The sequence below is a fragment of the Thalassophryne amazonica genome, chromosome 5, assembly GCF_902500255.1.
Source record: "Thalassophryne amazonica chromosome 5, fThaAma1.1, whole genome shotgun sequence".
Lineage (NCBI taxonomy): Eukaryota > Metazoa > Chordata > Actinopteri > Batrachoidiformes > Batrachoididae > Thalassophryne > Thalassophryne amazonica.
This window is the reverse complement of record NC_047107.1, coordinates 2,484,590-2,505,631: the sequence shown is the minus strand read 5'-3', so window position 1 is coordinate 2,505,631 and position 21,042 is coordinate 2,484,590. Positions and strand designations below refer to the sequence as shown.

At 47.6% G+C, this 21,042-nt stretch overlaps 1 protein-coding gene across 1 annotated transcript in view; it reads left to right on the top strand.

The window, feature by feature from the left end:
- The window catches only part of LOC117510042 (phosphatidylinositol 4-phosphate 5-kinase-like protein 1), a 127,497-nt gene that overhangs the window by 53,795 nt on the left and 52,660 nt on the right, over window positions 1–21,042 (top strand). The window contains exons 6-9 of the mRNA XM_034169651.1: window positions 8,458–8,492; window positions 8,571–8,626; window positions 8,822–8,934; window positions 9,055–9,217. Of these exons, the coding sequence (XP_034025542.1) occupies window positions 8,458–8,492; window positions 8,571–8,626; window positions 8,822–8,934; window positions 9,055–9,217 (367 nt within the window). The remainder of the gene's footprint in view (window positions 1–8,457; window positions 8,493–8,570; window positions 8,627–8,821; window positions 8,935–9,054; window positions 9,218–21,042) is intronic.

The window sequence follows — 21,042 nt, the reverse complement described above, 5'->3', positions numbered from 1 at the left end:
CTGACAAAGAGTCAGAGCTCTATTGAGCTGAGTATTCCATTAACTTTAACTAGTAATGACTTCATGACTTTCTTTGCTAACAAAATTTTAACTATTAGAGAAAAAATTACTCATAACCATCCCAAAGACGTATCGTTATCTTTGGCTGCTTTCAGTGATGCCGGTATTTGGTTAGACTCTTTCTCTCCGATTGTTCTGTCTGAGTTATTTTCATTAGTTACTTCATCCAAACCATCAACATGTTTATTAGACCCCATTCCTACCAGGCTGCTCAAGGAAGCCCTACCATTATTTAATGCTTCGATCTTAAATATGATCAATCTATCTTTGTTAGTTGGCTATGTACCACAGGCTTTTAAGGTGGCAGTAATTAAACCATTACTTAAAAAGCCATCACTTGACCCAGCTATCTTAGCTAATTATAGGCCAATCTCCAACCTTCCTTTTCTCTCAAAAATTCTTGAAAGGGTAGTTGTAAAACAGCTAACTGATCATCTGCAGAGGAATGGTCTATTTGAAGAGTTTCAGTCAGGTTTTAGAATTCATCATAGTACAGAAACAGCATTAGTGAAGGTTACAAATGATCTTCTTATGGCCTCGGACAGTGGACTCATCTCTGTGCTTGTTCTGTTAGACCTCAGTGCTGCTTTTGATACTGTTGACAATAAAATTTTATTACAGAGATTAGAGCATGCCATAGGTATTAAAGGCACTGCGCTGCGGTGGTTTGAATCATATTTGTCTAATAGATTACAATTTGTTCATGTAAATGGGGAATCTTCTTCACAGACTAAAGTTAATTATGGAGTTCCACAAGGTTCTGTGCTAGGACCAATTTTATTCACTTTATACATGCTTCCCTTAGGCAGTATTATTAGACGGTATTGCTTAAATTTTCATTGTTACGCAGATGATACCCAGCTTTATCTATCCATGAAGCCAGAGGACACACACCAATTAGCTAAACTGCAGGATTGTCTTACAGACATAAAGACATGGATGACCTCTAATTTCCTGCTTTTAAACTCAGATAAAACTGAAGTTATTGTACTTGGCCCCACAAATCTTAGAAAAATGGTGTCTAACCAGATCCTTACTCTGGATGGCATTACCCTGACCTCTAGTAATACTGTGAGAAATCTTGGAGTCATTTTTGATCAGGATATGTCATTCAAAGCGCATATTAAACAAATATGTAGGACTGCTTTTTTGCATTTACTCAATATCTCTAAGTGAGTCTTGTCTCAGAGTGATGTTGAAAAACTAATTCATGCATTTATTTCCTCTAGGCTGGACTATTGTAATTCATTATTATCAGGTTGTCCTAAAAGTTCCCTAAAAAGCCTTCAGTTAATTCAAAATGCTGCAGCTAGAGTACTGACGGGGACTAGAAGGAGAGAGCATATCTCACCCATATTGGCCTCTCTTCATTGGCTTCCTGTTAATTCTAGAATAGAATTTAAAATTCTTCTTCTTACTTATAAGGTTTTGAATAAACAGGTCCCATCTTATCTTAGGGACCTCGTAGTACCATATCACCCCAATAGAGCGCTTCGCTCTCAGACTGCAGGCTTACTTGTAGTTCCTAGGGTTTGTAAGAGTAGAATGGGAGGCAGAGCCTTCAGCTTTCAGGCTCCTCTCCTGTGGAACCAGCTCCCAATTCAGATCAGGGAGACAGACACCCTCTCTACTTTTAAGATTAGGCTTAAAACTTTCCTTTTTGCTAAAGCTTATAGTTAGGGCTGGATCAGGTGACCCTGAACCATCCCTTAGTTATGCTGCTATAGACGTAGACTGCTGGGGGGTTCCCATGATGCACTGTTTCTTTCTCTTTTTGCTCTGTATGCACCACTCTGCATTTAATCATTAGTGATCGATCTCTGCTCCCCTCCACAGCATGTCTTTTTCCTGGTTCTCTCCCTCAGCCCCAACCAGTCCCAGCAGAAGACTGCCCCTCCCTGAGCCTGGTTCTGCTGGAGGTTTCTTCCTGTTAAAAGGGAGTTTTTCCTTCCCACTGTAGCCAAGTGCTTGCTCACAGGGGGTCGTTTTGACCGTTGGGGTTTTACATCATTATTGTATGGCCTTGCCTTACAATATAAAGCGCCTTGGGGCAACTGTTTGTTGTGATTTGGCGCTATATAAAAAAATTGATTGATTGATTGATTGATTTAAGGCATGTGTGATTCAAGCAGAACTGCCGGGAACTCGACCTTGTGATGTCCGTTTGTGAGACGCTGAGGACCGCGCCTGGGTTTGACACATCGAGCCCGTGAAGCAAGGAAGGGTGAGGACACTTGCTGTCAGCACACATTAAAGGTGATTAAGTGTTCGACTAATTGTTGATAGTAACTTGGTGTTTTGTTACGCAGTATACTGGAATTGTGATGAGAATTGTGCAGTTTGCTTCTCACTGCTGTGGCGTGCGGACAAGTGATCCTCCACTTGTTGTGAGAAGCTGCTCATTTGCATAAAGTTAAAAAATACAGACCTGAATGTGTTGCTGATAGCGTGTGTCTTTTGAAAGATATTGTTGTAACTGCTGACTTACCTCACCTCTTCTTTGCTTCACAGAGAGTCAGTTTGTCGTGTCCACCTGGGGGGTGTTTGTCTAGTGGTAGTGGGTCCAGGAACGCCGGGCTTCTATCCTTTTGGGCGCTTAAGAGCATGCCAACAGTCACTCCACCAGAAGGACATTCTTTTAGTTTTGTACACATTATTATGCACAGGTGAAAAATAAATTGTTTCTGTTGTTGGAACCGCTTTCTGGTTATTTTTAGCGCTGGGTTCTGTCTGACGCAGGTCCACTCCTCAACCCGCGTCGACACATAACAGTAGTTCCCGGCCATTCCATAATGGACCCAGCGGCAGAAGCGGTTCCTTTTGCTGAAAAAGTTCAAGAACACTTGGAGAAAATATGGGAGCAATTACAGCATCTCGCAAACCAAATTAAACAAACAGATGCCCGTGTTACGGAGCTTGCAGCGCAAGCCGTTCCGCTTCCTGCTGCTCCAGCTGCGGCATCATCGATACTAGTGCAGATAACTCTGTCACCCAGAGATTCGGCGTCCGAACCGATTGTTTGTCGTCCGGAGCCTTGTGCGGTGATGCAATGTTCTCTGGTTTCTGCTCAGTCAGGTTGGAGCGCCGCAGCTTTACGAGGAATGTTTGTAGATGGGTTAAATGAGTCATTAAAAGACGAGCCGGCAGTCCGTGACGAGCCAAATGATTTAGATGAGCTAATATCGTTGGTGATTCGTCTAGATGATCGGATGAAGGAGCGTGGACGCGAGAGAGGACGCCCATCAGAGCGGGTTTTTTCGTATCGGGGCTTTCCCCGACACAGATCTGGGCCGCCTCTTCTTCGCCCCACTGAAGCTCCTCCGACGGGACCTCTGGCTCCTCCTGTTGACGAGCCCATGCGGCTCGGACCAGCAGAGATTACTGTATTGCCCCGACATGTAAGCGTCAAGAGAAATAATGGTGACGTATCTCCAAGTGTTCTGGGACAGGCAAAATAACACGCATAAAAAAAAAAAAAAAAAAAAAAAATCTAGCACGAGTAAATGTTTTGTTTTCTTTAAATAGGGGTTATAATTGTATGGGGAGTCAGAGGCGTATCTGGTGGAGTGATTGTTAGGCGGTTAGAAGTCCGCCTGGGCTCACTTAATTGTTAATTTTTTATGTGTTTTTAGGTATTTTCTGTTTGGGTTGTTGGGTCGTTTTATTTTGTTGTTTTTTTATTTCTCTACATCCCTAACCCCAACCTCACTTGCCCCAAGACCGTTTGTCTTGTGGGTTGTGGGGTGGTGCAGGTTGGTCACGCTGAGCATTCTCAGAAGACCTCTGCACCTGGGGGGGGGGGGGGGGGTTAGAGGCGTTTTTCTTGGTTTGGTTAGGGCCCGGTTCCACTCCAGCCTCGGTGAGCCTTTGTACCATTCGTCATTGGTGTTGCCGGGGTGTGGTGCAGCGGAGACTTACCTCAGTCGGAGGGGTGGGCCGATCTGTTGCTGTTCGCCATTTCGGTAGTTCCACCCCTCCCGAGAGGCTGGGGTATGGTCGAGTTGGGGCACCGGACGTATTTCCGGTTCTCTGCTGCGCCTTGGGGTTGGAGCTGGGTTAGTTTTTTCCTGTTCCCTTCTCCGGCTTAATGTTTTGAGCCGTTCGCCAAAGTTGAGCCGCCGAGGGGCTCTGGGAGGGACCCGGGGTCTTTCGGGGTGCCGGGGAGGGTAACAGGGTTTACGGTCGTTTTATATCCCCCCGGGGTTGTTTTTGGTAGTCCTCCGGGGGTTGATTTTTGATTTTGTTCTGTTTCCTTCCGGGTTCCACCTCCAGGGTTGATGGGACGGTCCTCTGGGGGGGAATTGGCTTGGGGCCAACTAGCCAAGTGTGACCGGGTCTGGGGTTCCGGGGTTGTGAGGAGGGTACCTCCTGGGATTGATGGTACGGTCCCCTGGGGGGCGCCATTTTGCTCCATGTACACCTGGGGACCTTTGTGGGATTATGGTTCTGGCTGTTCCTCCTGGAACTGGCGATGAAGGCCTTCTGGGGGGGGGGTTGGGCTCTGCAGGTCATTCTGGGGGGGTTGTTTGTTGTTTTTCTTTTATGCATTTACGTTTGTATTGTGTTTGTGGGGCTGTGTTGGGTTTTTGCATTTGAGAGTTTTTCTTTTCTTCCCGGGGTTTGATGGGACGGTCCCCTGGGGAGGTTTTGGGTGGGTTTTATGTTTTTTTCTGTGTTGAATTGTACTGGGGAATGTTTTGGGGCTTTTGTTGATTCCAGCCGGCCTTCCAGCTGCGGTGCCTGTCCTGCTGTCTGTGGTGGACCTTAGGAGCGTGGTGCTGTCTGCTTCCTGACGTGGACCCCCGAGGGAGGTGCTGTTCTCGGGCCTGGTTTGTTCGGTCGCCGGGAGGCTTCCCGTTGATGAGGGGGGGTACTATTGTGTGTTGGGGGGTGTGGCTGGATGTTTTGGTGTTCTTTTCTTTTCTTTGCTCTTCAGGTGGCATGAGAACTGATTCTTCTGTGGAGAAGGTGCTGGCTGAAGAGTCCTCACCCTCATCAACATCATATGTAGCACCTGTGACTGGTGCTCACATGCAACCTTAAAGACTTTCAGCTGAAGCAGATAATTGGATGGCGTTCTGCATTTAAGGCATGTGTGATTCAAGCAGAACTGCCGGGAACTCGACCTTGTGATGTCCGTTTGTGAGACGCTGAGGACCGCGCCTGGGTTTGACACATCGAGCCCGTGAAGCAAGGAAGGGTGAGGACACTTGCTGTCAGCACACATTAAAGGTGATTAAGTGTTCGACTAATTGTTGATAGTAACTTGGTGTTTTGTTACGCAGTATACTGGAATTGTGATGAGAATTGTGCAGTTTGCTTCTCACTGCTGTGGCGTACAGGATAAGTGATCCTCCACTTGTTGTGAGAAGCTGCTCATTTGCATAAAGTTAAAAAATACAGACCTGAATGTGTTGCTGATAGCATGTGTCTTTTGAAAGATGTTGTAACTGCTGACTTATCTCACCTCTTCTTTGCTTCACAGAGCCAGTTTGTCATGTCCACCTGGGGGGTGTTTGTCTGGTGGTAGTGGGTCCAGGAACGCCGGGCTTCTATCCTTTTGGGCGCTTAAGAGCGTGCCAACAGTCACTCCACCAGAAGGACGTTCTTTTAGTTTTGTACACATTATTATGCACAGGTGAAAAATAAATTGTTTCTGTTGTTGGAACCGCTTTCTGGTTATTTTTAGCGCTGGGTTCTGTCTGACGCAGGTCCGCTCCTCAACTCGCGTCGACACATAACATTCACGTTTTTGATAAAATGACTCACCCGGCTGGGGACCTGCTTGTAAAAATTCATGTCTGTTTAAACCTGTATGTGCTCAGTCCACTTCCAACCTGGACCTTGTGGGGCTGCCATCGTGCTATCACGACTTGGCACCAGTGTTTAGTAAAAGCAAAGCTAAATCATTACTGCCTCACCGGGAATACGATTGTGTGATAGAACCCCTGCCCAGGGCAAGCCCACCTCAAGGGCAGCTCTTTTCTCTGTCGGCTACTGAACACAACGCTATGAATGAGTACATTGATTAGACCGTCATCAGCACCCGCAGGAGCAGAGTTCTTTTTTTGTAGCAAAGAAGGACAAATCCCTCCGCCTGTGCATTGATTATCGGTGGCTCAATGACATCACAGTAAAGAACTGATATCCGCTGCCACTCATCTTGTCTGCATTTGAGCTTCTAGAGGGAGCAACAACATTCATGAAACTCGACTTACGCAATTCATATCATTTCGTTCATATTAAGCAAGGCGGTTAATGGAAAACCTCTTTTAATACACCCTCAGGACATTACAAAACGCCCTCAGGTCATACCTTTTGGCCTCACAAACACCCCAGCGGTCTTCCAGAACCTGGTTAATTAAGTGCTGCACGAGTACCTTAATAAGTTTGTTTTCGTTTATCTAGACGATATTCTGAGTTTTTCCACCGATTTAGAAACTCACACCCGCCACGTCCGCACCTTTCTGCAAACCTTGTTGCAAAACAACCCATTCGTTAAAGCTGAAAAATGTGACTTCCACAAACCCACTGTATCATTCCTTGGATTCATGATTGCAGAGGGTGAGATTAAGATGGACCCTGAAAAAGTTGCGGCCGTGTGGGATTGGCCGGTTCTTACCGCCCATAAGGAAGTACAAAGGTTCCTGGGCTTCGCCAATTTCTAGCCAAAATTCATCTGTAATTTCAGCACAGTCGCAGCTCCACTTCACGAGGTCACATCATCCCTCCAGCCATTCATGTGGACACCGGAGTGCAACAAGACTTTTAGGGTCCTAAAGCATCGCTTCATCGTGGCCCCCGTGCTGCTCCTCCCTGACCCTGCTTGACAGTTCATGGTTGAGGTAGATGCTTCTAATACTGGTGATGGAGCAGTCCTGTTGCATGTGAAAACCTCAGACAATAGGTTGCACCCGTGCGCCTTTCTGTCAAAAAAGTTGACTGCTGCCGAATGAAACTACTGCATCGGCAACCGTGAGCTGTTAGCAGTTAATGTGGCCTTGGAGGAGTGGCACCACTGGTTGGAGGGGGCACAAATTCCCTTTTTGATTTATACCAATCACAAGAACCTAGCATACCTTAGAACCACTAAGCAGCTTAATGCTCGCCAGGCCAGGTGGGACATTTTCTTCAGCCATTTCAACTTTGTAATCTCTTACCGACCTGGCTCCAAGAATGGCAAGCCTGACGCGTTGTCACGGCAGGGCGACTTGGTCAATGTGCTGGCCAATCCGGGGACTATTTTACCAGCATCTTGTTTTGTGTCAGCATTAACGTGGGACATAGAATCTAGGGTCCAATCTGCCTTAGGCAATACTCCGGTTCCGCCAGATTGTCCCCAGGGTAGGCTTTTCGTTCCAGCCATTTTCAGGGAAGACGTGATCAGGTGTGGACATGACAGTCGATTCTCTTGCTATCCGGAAATCAAGAAGACAGAGTTTGTTGTTCAGCAGAGGTTCTGGAAAGGTATTACTGAGTATGTTAATGCTTGCCCAATGTGTGCTATTCACAAGTCCTCTAACCACCCGCCTGTGGGCTCATTAATGCCACTGCCTGTCCCTACTCGTCCCTGGTCACATATCATTTTGGACTTTGTAACTAGTCTGCCGCCTTCTAGAGGAAATACTGCTGTTTTAATCATGGTAGATAGATTATCCAAGATGGCTCACTTCATCCCTCCTAAACGTCCCTCAGCAAAAGAAACTGCCGAAGTAATGCTCACAAATGTGTTCAAGCTACATGGATTTGTGTCTAATTTCTGGAGGGAATTCTGCCATCTCCTCAGGGTCACTGCCATCTTAACCTCGGGTTACCACCCTCAGGCCAACAGACAGGCTAAGTGTCTCAATCAAGAGTTAGAGAAAGGACTCCGGATTCTTGCCTCCCAGCATCCTGCCTCATAGAACTGGCACACAATAGTCTTCCTTCTGCATCTTCTGGTTTTATGTCAGATTGTTGTCTTATGCAGAGACCCGTGTTCAGTTCATTTAAAAAGTGCCATTTTGAATTGCAAAATGTGTGTAGAGCAGAAACTGTGTTTAGACTTTTGGAGACTTGAGAGGAGGTTTTGTTCTCTGTCTGTCAGTTAAAATAACTGTGCTATGGATGTCATTTTAGTGTGTTAGCAATTAGAAAAAACTGTAAAGTGGAGGAGATGAACTCAATGATCCATGTATTGATTCATTCATTCACTCACTGCATTATGAAGCCTACATGCCTCACAAAACTAACAGCCCACAAATCACTGAGGACACTCCTTGCTTCCATGTGACTGTTTCTTTCTGGAAAACTGTTTACATGAGTGAAATATTTTTGTGCTATTTGTGGGAGACACCCCCCCACTGAAGAGTCAGATCTCCTATGATTGAACATTTATACCTTCTTTCTCGTTTTTAGGAGTCCACAGGATTGTTATTCCCAGTCAAATGAAGGTATTTGAATCAACACCTAACATGCATGATATACTCTAGATCACTGTCCTGTACTAAAGGTGGAACACTGTTTTCCAGAAGTACTTCATTGTCATGCAGAGTGTGTTTTTCCCTGATGAGAGGATCAATATTCGGTACGACGGTTCTATTTTCCACAGTATGTTTCTTATCTTGCATTGACTGAGGGTTAGTCTGAGGGTGTGTGTGTGTGTGTGTGTGTGTGTGTGTGTGTGTGTGTGTGTGTGTGTGTGTGTGTGTGTGTGTGTGTGTGTGTGTGTGTGTGTGTGTGTGTGTGTGTGTGTGTGTGTGTGTGTGTGTTTGTTGCACAGGTATGACATTAAAGGTTGTGAAGTGGGGAGATGGACAGACCCCAGCACACATGGAAAACAAGTCATCAAAGTGCTGAAGGACAATAACTTTGAAGGCCAGTTTATTTCATTAGGTAAGTGTCCAGAAACACCCTGTCATTACACGGCAGGATGTCAGTGATGTGATCTGCTGAAAGAGCAAGCACAACCACCAATCACATGGCACCAGTCAAACACTCATGTTCCTCCTGTAGGCCAACAGAAGTCCTGGTTTGTAGAGCAAGTTCAGAAAGACGTGGACTTCCTTCGCTCACTGAATGTGTTGGACTATAGTCTCCTGCTGGGGCACCAACATCTGCACCGTGATGAGCAGCAAGGAAAGCATTCCTTGGCCAGCTTTATCATCCGTGCTGCAAAGTAGGTTCCACACACTACTACTTTCTACAGAGGTGCGAGTACAGTATCGTATAAATCCATGAAGTCATCCCCAGCTAACAAAATAAAGTTCCCAAAACATTATAAGAACGTTTGTTCTCGGAACATTAGCACATTTTGAGAACATTAGGCCAAACATTAGTACTTGAACTATATGAAGGTAAAGTAAGTCCCTTCAGCTGCTGTCTTGTTTTCATTAGGGGTCACCACAGCACCTTCAAGGTGGGCCTGCATGTTGATTTGGCACAGGTTTTATACCAGATGCCCTTCCTGACGCAACTCCACATTACATGGAGACATGTGGTAGGGGCGAGGTTTGAACTGGGAACCTTGTTATGCTTTGACCCAGGACCGGACTTGAAGTATCCTATAACCAGGACCAAAACGGAGAATGGAATGAACAAACAAGGTTATTGTACAAATGGATGTGCAACAGAATTTGAAACTGGTCAGGAAGCCTGGAGCGTAGACACATTGCGGTGGAAACAGGGAGTCGCAGCCCAGTGGACTCAGAACCAGGACATGATGAGTGATGGAATGAGGTAACATAGCCAGGTGGTCGTCTGCGGAGCTGTCAAGGAGTGGATGCACTGAGGGGATGACACAGATGAGTGGGTGTGCATGAAAATCCAAGCGCTGGAAAGTTCAATACAGAAATATTCCAGTTCAAAGTGCTTGAGCGTAAGAGGTGCATTAAGCACAGCTGGTAATTAAATGAAGTCAGAAAACTCAGAGTGAGTGTGCGTTGAGAAAATATCAACAAGAATTAACTGAGGCAACCGCTGAGTGAGGAAAACTCAGGAGGCGGCTACAGGTAATTAGCTGAGCATGGAAACTCAAAATGCTGAGCACGGGAGCTCAAAACGGTGAGCACGGGAGCTCAAAACGGTGAGCACGGGAGCTCAAAATGGTGAGCATTGGAGTTTAAAACTCTGAGTGTGGGAGCTCAAAATGCTGAGCACGGAGGCTCAAAGCGGTGAGCGTGGGAGCTCAAATTGCTGAGCGTGGGAGCACAAAATGGTGCATAAGAATGCACAGCCTCTGCCTACAGAATTAACAGGCAGAGATCAATTTACCAGGTGCGAATCACTGAGTTTCTGGTAAAGGTGGAGGTAAAGAGCCGGGTTTAAATACACAAATGAGGAAATGAGATGCAGGTGTGTCGAGCCAGCTTCACAGCGCACCACCTGGAAACAGAGGGAACAACAGGGCAGAACCAGACAGGAACCAGGACAGACCAGAATATAGATAGATAGATAGATAGATATCAAAATGCATGCTCTGAATTTTATCGCGAACAAAGTTTTTTTAATTATACTTGTATTATCATCTAAAATAATCAAATAATAAATTTAGCTTATTGGACATATTAGGACATCGTCCTATATATGCTGTAACTTTAAAATTGCAGTTATTAGTCTTTGGGATGGTTATGAATAATTTTTTCTCTAATAGTTAAAATTTTATTTGCAAAGAAAGTCATGAAGTCATTACTAGTTAAAGTTAAAGGAATACTCAGCTCAATAGAACTCTGACTCTTTGTCAGCCTGGCTACAGTGCTGAAAAGAAACCTGGGGTTGTTCTTATTTTCTTCAATTAGTGATGAATAGTAAGATGTCCTAGCTTTATGGAGGGCTTTTTTTTATAGAGCAACAGACCCTTTTTCCAGGCTAAATGAAGATCTTCTAAATTAGTGAGACGCCATTTCCTCTCCAGCTTACGGGTTATCTGCTTTAAGCTGCGAGTTTGTGGGTTATACCACGGAGTCAGGCACTTCTGATTTAAGGCTCTCTTTTTCAAAGGAGCTACAGCATCCAAAGTTGTGCTCAATGAGGATGTAAAGCTATTGACGAGATAATCTATCTCACTCACAGAGTTTAGGTAGCTACTCTGCACAGTGGTGGTATATGGCAATGGAGAACATAACAAAGAAGGAATCATATCCTTAATCCATTAGTTAATGCTTCCATCTTAAATATGATCAATCTATCTTTATTACTTGGCTATGTACCACAGGCTTTTAAGGTGGCAGTAATTAAACCATTACTTAAAAAGCCATCACTTGACCCAGCTATCTTACCTAATTATAGGCCAATCTCCAACCTTCCTTTTCTCTCAAAAATTCTTGAAAGGGTAGTTGTAAAACAGCTAACTGATCATCTGCAGAGGAATGGTCTATTTGAAGAGGTTCAGTCAGGTTTCAGAATTCATCATAGTACAGAAACAGCATTAGTGAAGGTTACAAATGATCTTCTTATGGCCTCAAACAGTGAACTCATCTCTGTGCTTGTTCTGTTAGACCTCAGTGCTGCTTTTGATACTGTTGACCATAAAATTTTATTACAGAGATTAGAGCATGCCATAGGTATTAAAGGCACTGCGCTGCGGTGGTTTGAATCATATTTATCTAATAGATTACAATTTGTTCATGTAAATGGGGAGTCTTCTTCACAGACTAAGGTTAATTATGGAGTTCCACAAGGTTCTGTGCTAGGACCAACTTTATTCACTTTATACATGCTTCCCTTAGGCAGTATTATTAGATGGCATTGCTTAAATTTTCATTGTTACGCAGATGATACCCAGCTTTATCTATCCATGAAGCCAGAGGACACACACCAATTAGTTAAATTGCAGGAATGTCTTACAGACAAAAAGACATGGATGACCTCTAATTTCCTGCTTTTAAACTCAGATAAAACTGAAGTTATTGTACTTGGCCCCACAAATCTTAGAAACATGGTGTCTAACCAGATCCTTACTCTGGATGGCATTACCCTGACCTTTAGTAATACTGTGAGAAATCTTGGAGTCATTTTTGATCAGGATATGTCATTCAATGCACATATTAAGCAAATATGTAGGACTGCTTTTTTACATTTGCGCAATATCTCTAAAATTAGAAAGGTCTTGTCTCAGAGTGATGCTGAAAAACTAATTCATGCATTTATTTCCTCTAGGCTGAACTATTGTAATTCATTATTATCAGGTTGTCCTAAAAGTTCCCTGAAAAGCCTTCAGTTAATTCAAAATGCTGCAGCTAGAGTACTGACAGGGACTAGAAGGAGAGAGCATATCTCACCCATATTGGCCTCTCTTCATTGGCTTCCTGTTAATTCTAGAATAGAATTTAAAATTCTTCTTCTTACTTATAAGGTTTTGAATAATCAGGTCCCATCTTATCTTAGGGACCTCATAGTACCATATCACCCCAATAGAGCACTTCGCTCTCAGACTGCAGGCTTACTTGTAGTTCCTAGGGTTTGTAAGAGTAGAATGGGAGGCAGAGCCTTCAGCTTTCAGGCCCCTCTCCTGTGGGACCAGCTCCCAATTCAGATCAGGGAGACAGACACCCTCTCTACTTTTAAGATTAGGCTTAAAACTTTCCTTTTTGCTAAAGCTTATAGTTAGGGCTGGATCAGGTGACCCTGAACCATCCCTTAGTTATGCTGCTATAGACTTAGACTGCTGGGGGGTTCCCATGATGTGTTTCTTTCTCTTTTTGCTCTGTATGCACCACTCTGCATTTAATCATTAGTGATTGATCTCTGCTCTCTTCCACAGCATGTCTTTTTCCTGATTCTCTCCCCTCAGCCCCAACCAGTCCCAGCAGAAGACTGCCCCTCCCTGAGCCTGGTTCTGCTGGAGGTTTCTTCCTGTTAAAAGGGAGTTTTTCCTTCCCACTGTCGCCAAGTGCTTGCTCATAGGGGGTCGTTTTGACGTTGGGGTTTTTTTGTGATTATGGTATGGCTTTTGCCTTACAATATAAAGTGCCTTGGGGCAACTGTTGTTGTGATTTGGCGCTATATAAATAAAATTGATTTGATTTGTGTGATTTAACTTTGAAGCCATGTTTACTACAAGGGTCTCCTCCCAGTTGGATGTACCTGGAACTGAAAAAGCTCGCCAAAGTTTGACGAACCCCAGCAGCCACGCCTTTTGACCTAATTACATTCTTTTGATAACTTTTGATCACCATGGGGTCATGATAATGTTGACCATGTTGGGAAAGTGTAGTGACACGGACCCACAACAGGGGGCGTAAATGAACGGACAATGGAAGGAGTCAAATTATAACACTTTACTGTTGTGAACGTCACAACCAAACACAGCAGATTCAGAATGTACAACAGTCAATTAATAAAGGTGTCGTGTGGGCAGGCTCGACGATAGGAGACGCCCGTCTGGAAATGAACCGGAACCACACGATTTCCACTGCCACCTGAACCCGAGGAATATTGGAGCCGCCAAGTCCCGGAGTCCCCAGGTGGCCACCTTCCCGGCGTGTCGGATCTGGTACTGCTGGCAGAAAGCAAAAGACAGTCAAAGGGTGGGTGTGTGAACACCCAGTAACAATGGTGGGAATGCCACCTCCACCTCTCACTCAACACGTTGCAGCGGTCTCAGATGAAAAGGAGCTCCGTCTTGCACAGCCTCCGCAAAAACGACCGGTTCTCCTGCAAACACTCACAATAACAGATTTATAAATCACAAAAGGCTGAGAGTATTACCTCCAGATGAAGATGATATCTCGGCAGTTTGGTGGAGGTGTCTTCCTGCTTTTATACCAGATGTGATGATTAGTGACAGCTGTCACGGATGATGGGTGACAGCTGTCACCACGGCTTGTTCCTGAGGCGGCAGCGCCCTCTCGTGCCTGAAGCCCGCACTTCAGGCAGGGAGCCTTCTGGTGGTGGGCCAGCAGTACCTCCTCTTCAGCGGCCCACACAACAGGACCCCCCCCTCAACGGGCGCCTCCTGGCGCCCGACCAGGCTTGTCCGTGTGTCGGCGGTAGAAATCGACCAGGAGGGCCGGGTCCAGGATGAAGCTCCTCTTCACCCAGGAGCGTTCTTCGGGTCCATACCCCTCCCAGTCCACCAAATACTGGAAACCCCGGCCCATTCGACGGACGTCCAAGAGCTGGCGAACTGTCCAAGCCGGCTCCCCGTCGATAATACGGGCAGGAGGCGGCGCTGGACTGGGTGCACAGAGGGGCGAGGTGTGATGCGGTTTTATGCTGGAGACATGAAAGACCGGATGGATCCGCAGTGAGGCCGGGAGTTGGAGCCTCACTGCGGTAGGACTGAGGACCTTGAGAATGGGGAAGGGTCCAATGAATCGGTCTTTCAACTTGGGGGACTCGACCTGGAGTGGAATGTCCTTGGTGGAAAGCCACACCTCCTGCCCGGGCTGGTATGTGGGGGCCGGGGACCGTCGACGGTCTGCATGGGCTTTAGCCCTTGTCCGGGCCCTCAACAAGGCCGAATGGGCGGTGCGCCACACCTGACGGCATCTCCGCAGGTGGGCCTGGACCGAGGGCACACCAACCTCTCCCTCCACCAAAGGAAACAAAGGGGGTTGGTACCCCAGACACACCTCGAACGGGGAGAGGCCGGTGGCAGAGGACACCTGGCTGTTATGAGCGTACTCGATCCAGGCCAGATGTTCACTCCAAGCCGTCGGGTGTGCGGAGGTCGTGCACCTGAGGGCCTGCTCCAACTCCTGGTTGGCACGTTCGACCTGTCCGTTAGTCTGCGGGTGATACCCAGACGAGAGGCTTACAGTGGCCCCCAGTTCCCGGCAGAAACTTCTCCACACCTGCGAGGAGAACTGGGGACCACGATCCGAAACGATGTCTGTTGGTATCCCATGCAGCCGGACAACATGGTGGACGAGGAGATCCGCCGTCTCCTGGGCCGACGGGAGCTTCGGGAGGGCCACGAAGTGGGCCGCCTTGGAGAAACGGTCCACTATCGTGAGTATGGTGGTGTGTCCCCGGGACGGCGGGAGGCCCATGACAAAATCCAGACCGATGTGGGACCAGGGACGGTGAGGCACAGGAAGTGGCTGTAGAAGTTCCTGTGCCTTCTGGTGGTCAGCCTTGCCCCTGGCGCAGGTGGTGCAGGCCTGGATGTAAGCCCAGACATCAGTCTCCAGGGACGCCCACCAGAAGCGCTGCCGGACTACTGCCACGGTCCTACACACCCCTGGGTGGCAGGAGAGCTTGGACCCGTGACAGAAGTCCAGAACGGCAGCTCTGGCTTCTGGTGGGATGTATAGTCTGTTCTTCGGCCCTCTTACGGGATCCGGGCTCCGTGCCAGGGCCTCCCGGACGGTCTTCTCCACATCCCAGGTCAGAGCAGCCACGATAGTGGACTCCGGGAGAATGGGTTCCGGTGGATCCGACAGCTCGGTCTTGACTTCCTGTTCATGCACCCGGGACAGGGCATCCGATCTTTGGTTTTTGGTCCCGGGGCGGTAGGTGATCCGGAAGTCAAAATGGCCGAAAAACAGTGACCAGCGGGCTTGCCTGGGGTTCAGTCATATACTCCAGGTTCCGGTGGTCAGTGAAAACCGTGAAAGGCACTGACGCTCCCTCCAGCAGGTGTCTCCACTCCTCAAGAGCCTCTTTCACCGCAAGGAGCTCCTCGATTGCCCACATCATAGTTCCGCTCTGCTGGGGTCAACCTGCGGGAAAAATAGGCACACGGGTGAAGAACCTTATCGGTTTCTCCGCTCTGGGATAGCACGGCTCCTATCCCTGAGTCAGAGGCGTCCACTTCAACCACAAACTGGCGACCAGGATCGGGCTGCACCAAGACCGGTGCAGTCGAGAACCGGCGTTTCAACTCCCTAAACGTGGCTTCGCACCGATCCGACCAGGTGAAGGGCACTTTTGGTGAGGTCAGGGCCGTCAGGGGGCTAACTACCTGACTATACCCCTTAATGAACCTCCTGTAGAAATTTGCGAAGCCGAGGAACTGTTGCAGCTTCCTACGGCTTGTAGGTTGGGGCCAGTCTCTCACCGCTGCGACCTTGGCCGGATCCGGGGCGACGGAGTTGGAGGAGATGATAAGCCCCAGGAAGGACAAAGAAGTGCGGTGAAACTCACACTTCTCGCCCTTCACAAACAACCGGTTCTCCAACAACCGCTGCAGGACCTGACGTACATGCCGTATATGGGTCTCAGGGTCCGGAGAAAAGATGAGTATATCATCCAGATATACGAAGACGAATCGGTGCAGGAAGTCCCGCAAGACGTCATTAACCAAAGCTTGGAACGTCGCAGGGGCGTTAGTGAGGCCAAACGGCATGACCAGGTACTCAAAATGACCTAACGGGGTGTTAAATGCCGTCTTCCATTCGTCTCCCTTCCGGATCCGAACTAGGTGGTATGCGTTCCTAAGATCCAACTTTGTGAAGATTTTGGCTCCATGCAGGGGGGTGAACACTGAATCCAACAAAGGCAACGGGTATCGGTTGCGAACCGTGATCTCGTTCAGCCCCCAATAATCAATGCATGGACGAAGACCGCCATCTTTTTTTCCCACAAAAAAGAAACCTGCTCCCATCGGAGAGGTGGAGTTACGGATCAGCCCGGCAGCTAAGGAGTCCCGGATGTAGGTCTCCATTGATTCGCGCTCAGGTCGGGAGAGGTTGTACAGCCTGCTGGACGGGAACTCCACGCCTGGCAACAAATCGATGGCACAATCATATGGACGGTGCGGGGGAAGAGTGAGTGCCCGATCCTTGCTAAAAACGTCAGCAAGATCGTGGTACTCAACCGGCACCGCCGACAGATTGGGGGGAACTTGGACCTGCTCCTTAGCCTGGGAACCGGGAGGAACCGAGGATCCCAAACACATCCGATGGCAGGTTTCGCTCCACTGTACCACCACCCCGGACGGCCAATCAATCCGGGGATTGTGTTTCATCATCCAGGGGAACCCCAGAATCACACGGGAGGTAGAAGGAGTCACAAAAAACTCAATCTCCTCCCTATGATTCCCTGACACTACCAGAGTTACTGGTGGTGTCTTGTGTGTGATTAAAGGGAGTAGGGTGCCATCTAGTGCTCGCACCTGCAATGGTGTAGGTAGCGCCACCAGAGGGAGCCCTACCTCCCTGGCCCATCTGCTGTCTAACAGATTCCCTTCTGACCCTGTGTCTACCAGTGCTGGGGCCTGAAGGGTTAAATCCCCACTAAGGATTGTAACTGGGAGTCGTGCGGCAATATGTGTGTGTCCCACGTGAATTTTTTGGCCCACCCTAAGCCCAGTCTCTAGGGGCGGGCGTTGGTGTTTAACCGTTCGGGGCAATCGCTCAATTGATGCTCCATTGAGCCACAAACAAAACACGCCCCGCGTGGAAACCTCCCTGTCTATTAGGTGGTCTAAATGTGGCCCTGCTCGTGTCCATAGCTTCATCAGCAGGGGGAGCTGTCGCCCCACGGGACATAGAGGCCAGGGAGCGTGGGAAGGGCGGACCTTTCTCGGACCCGGAAGGAAGAGGGACGGCGCGCGCCCGGCCACGTCCTTCGTCTCGTTCCCGACGGCGTTCCTCCAACCGATTGTCTAACCGTATAACGAGATCAATAAGCCCATCTAAGTCCCGTTTACAAAGGCGGCGCGGAGCGCAGCGTTATTCCAGCCGGACCTCGCAGCCGCGATGCGGAAGTCGACTGCATAAGCGGCTGCGCTCCGGCGTCCCTGTCTCATTGACAGCAGCACGGTTGAAGCGGTCTCTCCCCTGTTAGGGTGATCAAACACAGTTCTGAACTCCCTCACAAACCCAGTGTATGTGTGAAGGAGCCGTGAATTTTGCTCCCAAAGCACCGTAGCCCAAGCGCGTGCCTCTCCCCGAAGCAGAGTGATCACATAAGCTATTTTGCTTGCGTCTGACGCGTACATGACGGGACGTTGTGCGAAGATGAGCGAACACTGCATAAGAAAGTCCGTGCACGTCTCCACACAACCTCCGTACGGCTCAGGAGGGCTTATGTATGCTTCAGGGGATGGTGGGAGGGGTTGTTGAACCACCACTGGGATATTATTATCTAGCACAGGATCGACAGGAGGAGGAGCTGCAGCAGCGCCCTGAGCGCTTGCCGCCACTTGCACAGAGAGAGCCTCCACCCTGCAGTTCAGGAGGATGTTTTGCTCGGCTATTTGATCCATTCGAGCCGTAAAGGCGGTGAGAATATGCTGCAGCTCACCAATCACGCCTCCTGCAGATGCCTGCGCTCCCTGCTCTCCCATTGGTTGTTCAACAGCCTGGTGACGCCCCTCGGAGTCCATGACGCTGGCCGAGATATCCTGTTGGGAAAGTGTAGTGACACGGACCCACAACAGGGGGCGTAAATGAACGGACAATGGAAGGAGTCAAATTATAACACTTTACTGTTGTGAATGTCACAACCAAACACAGCAGATTCAGAATGTACAACAGTCAATTAATAAAGGTGTCGTGTGGGCAGGCTCGACGATAGGAGACGCCCGTCTGGAAACGAACCGGAACCACACGATTTCCACCGCCACCTGAACCCGAGGAATACTGGAGCCGCCAAGTCCCGGAGTCCCCAGGTGGCCACCTTCCCGGCGTGTCTGGTACTGCTGGCAGAAAGCAAAAGACAGTCAAAGGGTGGGTGTGTGAACACCCAGTAACAATGGTGGGAATGCCACCTCCACCTCTCACTCAACACGTTGCAGTGGTCTCAGATGAAAAGGAGCGCCGTCTTGCACAGCCTCCGCAAAAACGACTGGTTCTCCTGCAAACACTCACAATAACATTTATAAATCACAAAAGGCTGAGAGTATTACCTCCAGATGAAGATGATATCTCGGCAGTTTGGTGGAGGTGTCTTCCTGCTTTAATACCAGATGTGATGATTAGTGACAGCTGTCACGGATGATGGGTGACAGCTGTCACCACGGCTTGTTCCTGAGGCGGCAGCGCCCTCTCGTGCCTGAAGCCCGCACTTCAGGCAGGGCACCTTCTGGTGGTGGGCCAGCAGTACCTCCTCTTCAGCGGCCCACACAACAGACCAAATCTGAAGATGATTGGATGAAATCCCTAGGGCTAGTTTGTTCAAATGTAAGTAGTGGAAATGGCCAAAATCCCCAAAATATCAAATTTCGGATCCGGACGGACGACTTTGCAAAGGTTGATGAGCTTTTGAGCATGGGAAAGGGCTGAAATTTGGATTTTAAAAGTGAGAATAATAATAATAATTAGGACTGAAAGCAGTCATATACGGGCCCTCGTTCTGCGCGACTGCCTACCCAGGCCAGTGCGTCCCCTTGTGACCAGATCTGGGCATGTGTGTACAGGGGCAACCACTCATCCCACAGTTCAAATTTCAAGCAAATCACACAATGCATGAAGGAGTTATGAACAGTTGATTGTTCATCCACTAGGGGGTGCTCAGTGTACAAACAGAGGGGTCAGGTGTGTTCAGGGGCCAACTGTCATCACACGTGACGTTTCAAGTCAATCAGGCAAAGCATGAAGGAGTTATCATGACTTGATGTTCCATGGCCAAGGGTCAAAATGGCGGCACCATAGCGGCCACACCCTTCAACATAGAGAAAAGCTTTTGATAACTTTTGATCAGTATCATCTCTGGATGCTGTGAAAGAAATTTGAAGTGTATTGGACGAAATCCCTAGGAGGAGTTCGTTCAAATACAATGTGTGGAAATCACGCCAAAATGAGAAGAAAATTCAAAATGGCCGACTTCCTGTTTGGAGTAGACTCATGGTGCAAGAGACGTTTTTGTACGTCTATGCAAGTCACACGTGTACCAATTTTCATCTCCCTACTTCAAAAAAAAAACCCTATGTGGAGGGGTTTTTGAAAGTTTCAAGGGGGCGCTATTGAGGCTATTTGCCCCGCCCATGGGTGACGCCTCTATGAATTGTAAGAGGTTGTCATGCTTGACCTGTGTATCAATTTTCATGATGATGTGACAAAATTAAAGCCGTCAAAAGGAAGAACGTAATTTCATCGCGAAGGGTCGATATTCGGCACACCGCCACACAGCCGCCGTTACTCGTAACTTCACGGCGTTCATCGCCTACGTTCACCAACTTGTTCTGCATGTTTTAGAAGTGGAATGAAGTTGATTGGCTTAACTATGTGACATCAGGACCTGTTAAAGTAAAAATAGGACATTTCCTGTTACCAGCAGGGGGCGCTATGGCGGATGTGGGAAGTTAATATATGCAGACATTCAGGGCAGAGCCGTCATCATGTCCAGTAAGTTTGAAGGATCTACAATTAAGTATGTGGGTGTGACAGCTGTTTGAAGTGAAATGGCGTGCTCCGAAAAGCTCGCCAAAGTTTGACGAACCCTTGCAGCCACGCCCTTTGACCTAATTACATTCTTTTGATAACTTTTGATCACCATTGTGTTGCGATGATGTTGACAAAATTTGAAGATGATTGGATGAAATCCCTAGGATGAGTTTGTTCAAATGTAAGTAGTGGAAATGGACAAAAATGGCAAAAATTTACTCAAAATCGAAACATAAAATCAAAATGGCCGACTTCCTGTTGATATTTCACCATGACAGTAAGAAACTTTTTGTACGTCCTAGCATGGTAAATATGTGTACCTAATTGTGAGGCTACGACTAAAAAATTTCTGGCAGGCGCATTTTCGCGATTTTGCTGAGACCTTGTACGCGACCCCCAAAACACCCAATTTTGGAACCGGCCAGACGACTTTGAAAAGTTTGGTGAGTTTTTGAGCATGGGAAGAGGCCCAAATTTGGATTTTAAAAGTGAGTATAATAATAAGAAGAAGAAGAAACAGTGCAATTACAATAGGGTCCTCGTAGGACGTTTTCCTACTCGGGCCCTAAAGATAAAGATAATTGATTAAAACACTAGAACAGACTCTCTTTACTGTATAATTGTAATGTTAGTGCAAACAGAGAAATATACACAGGGAAAACACACACAGTACATTTTAAGTGAAAAAGATTTACCTGATGCCAACTGCTCCTTCTGAAAGTCTTGTTCA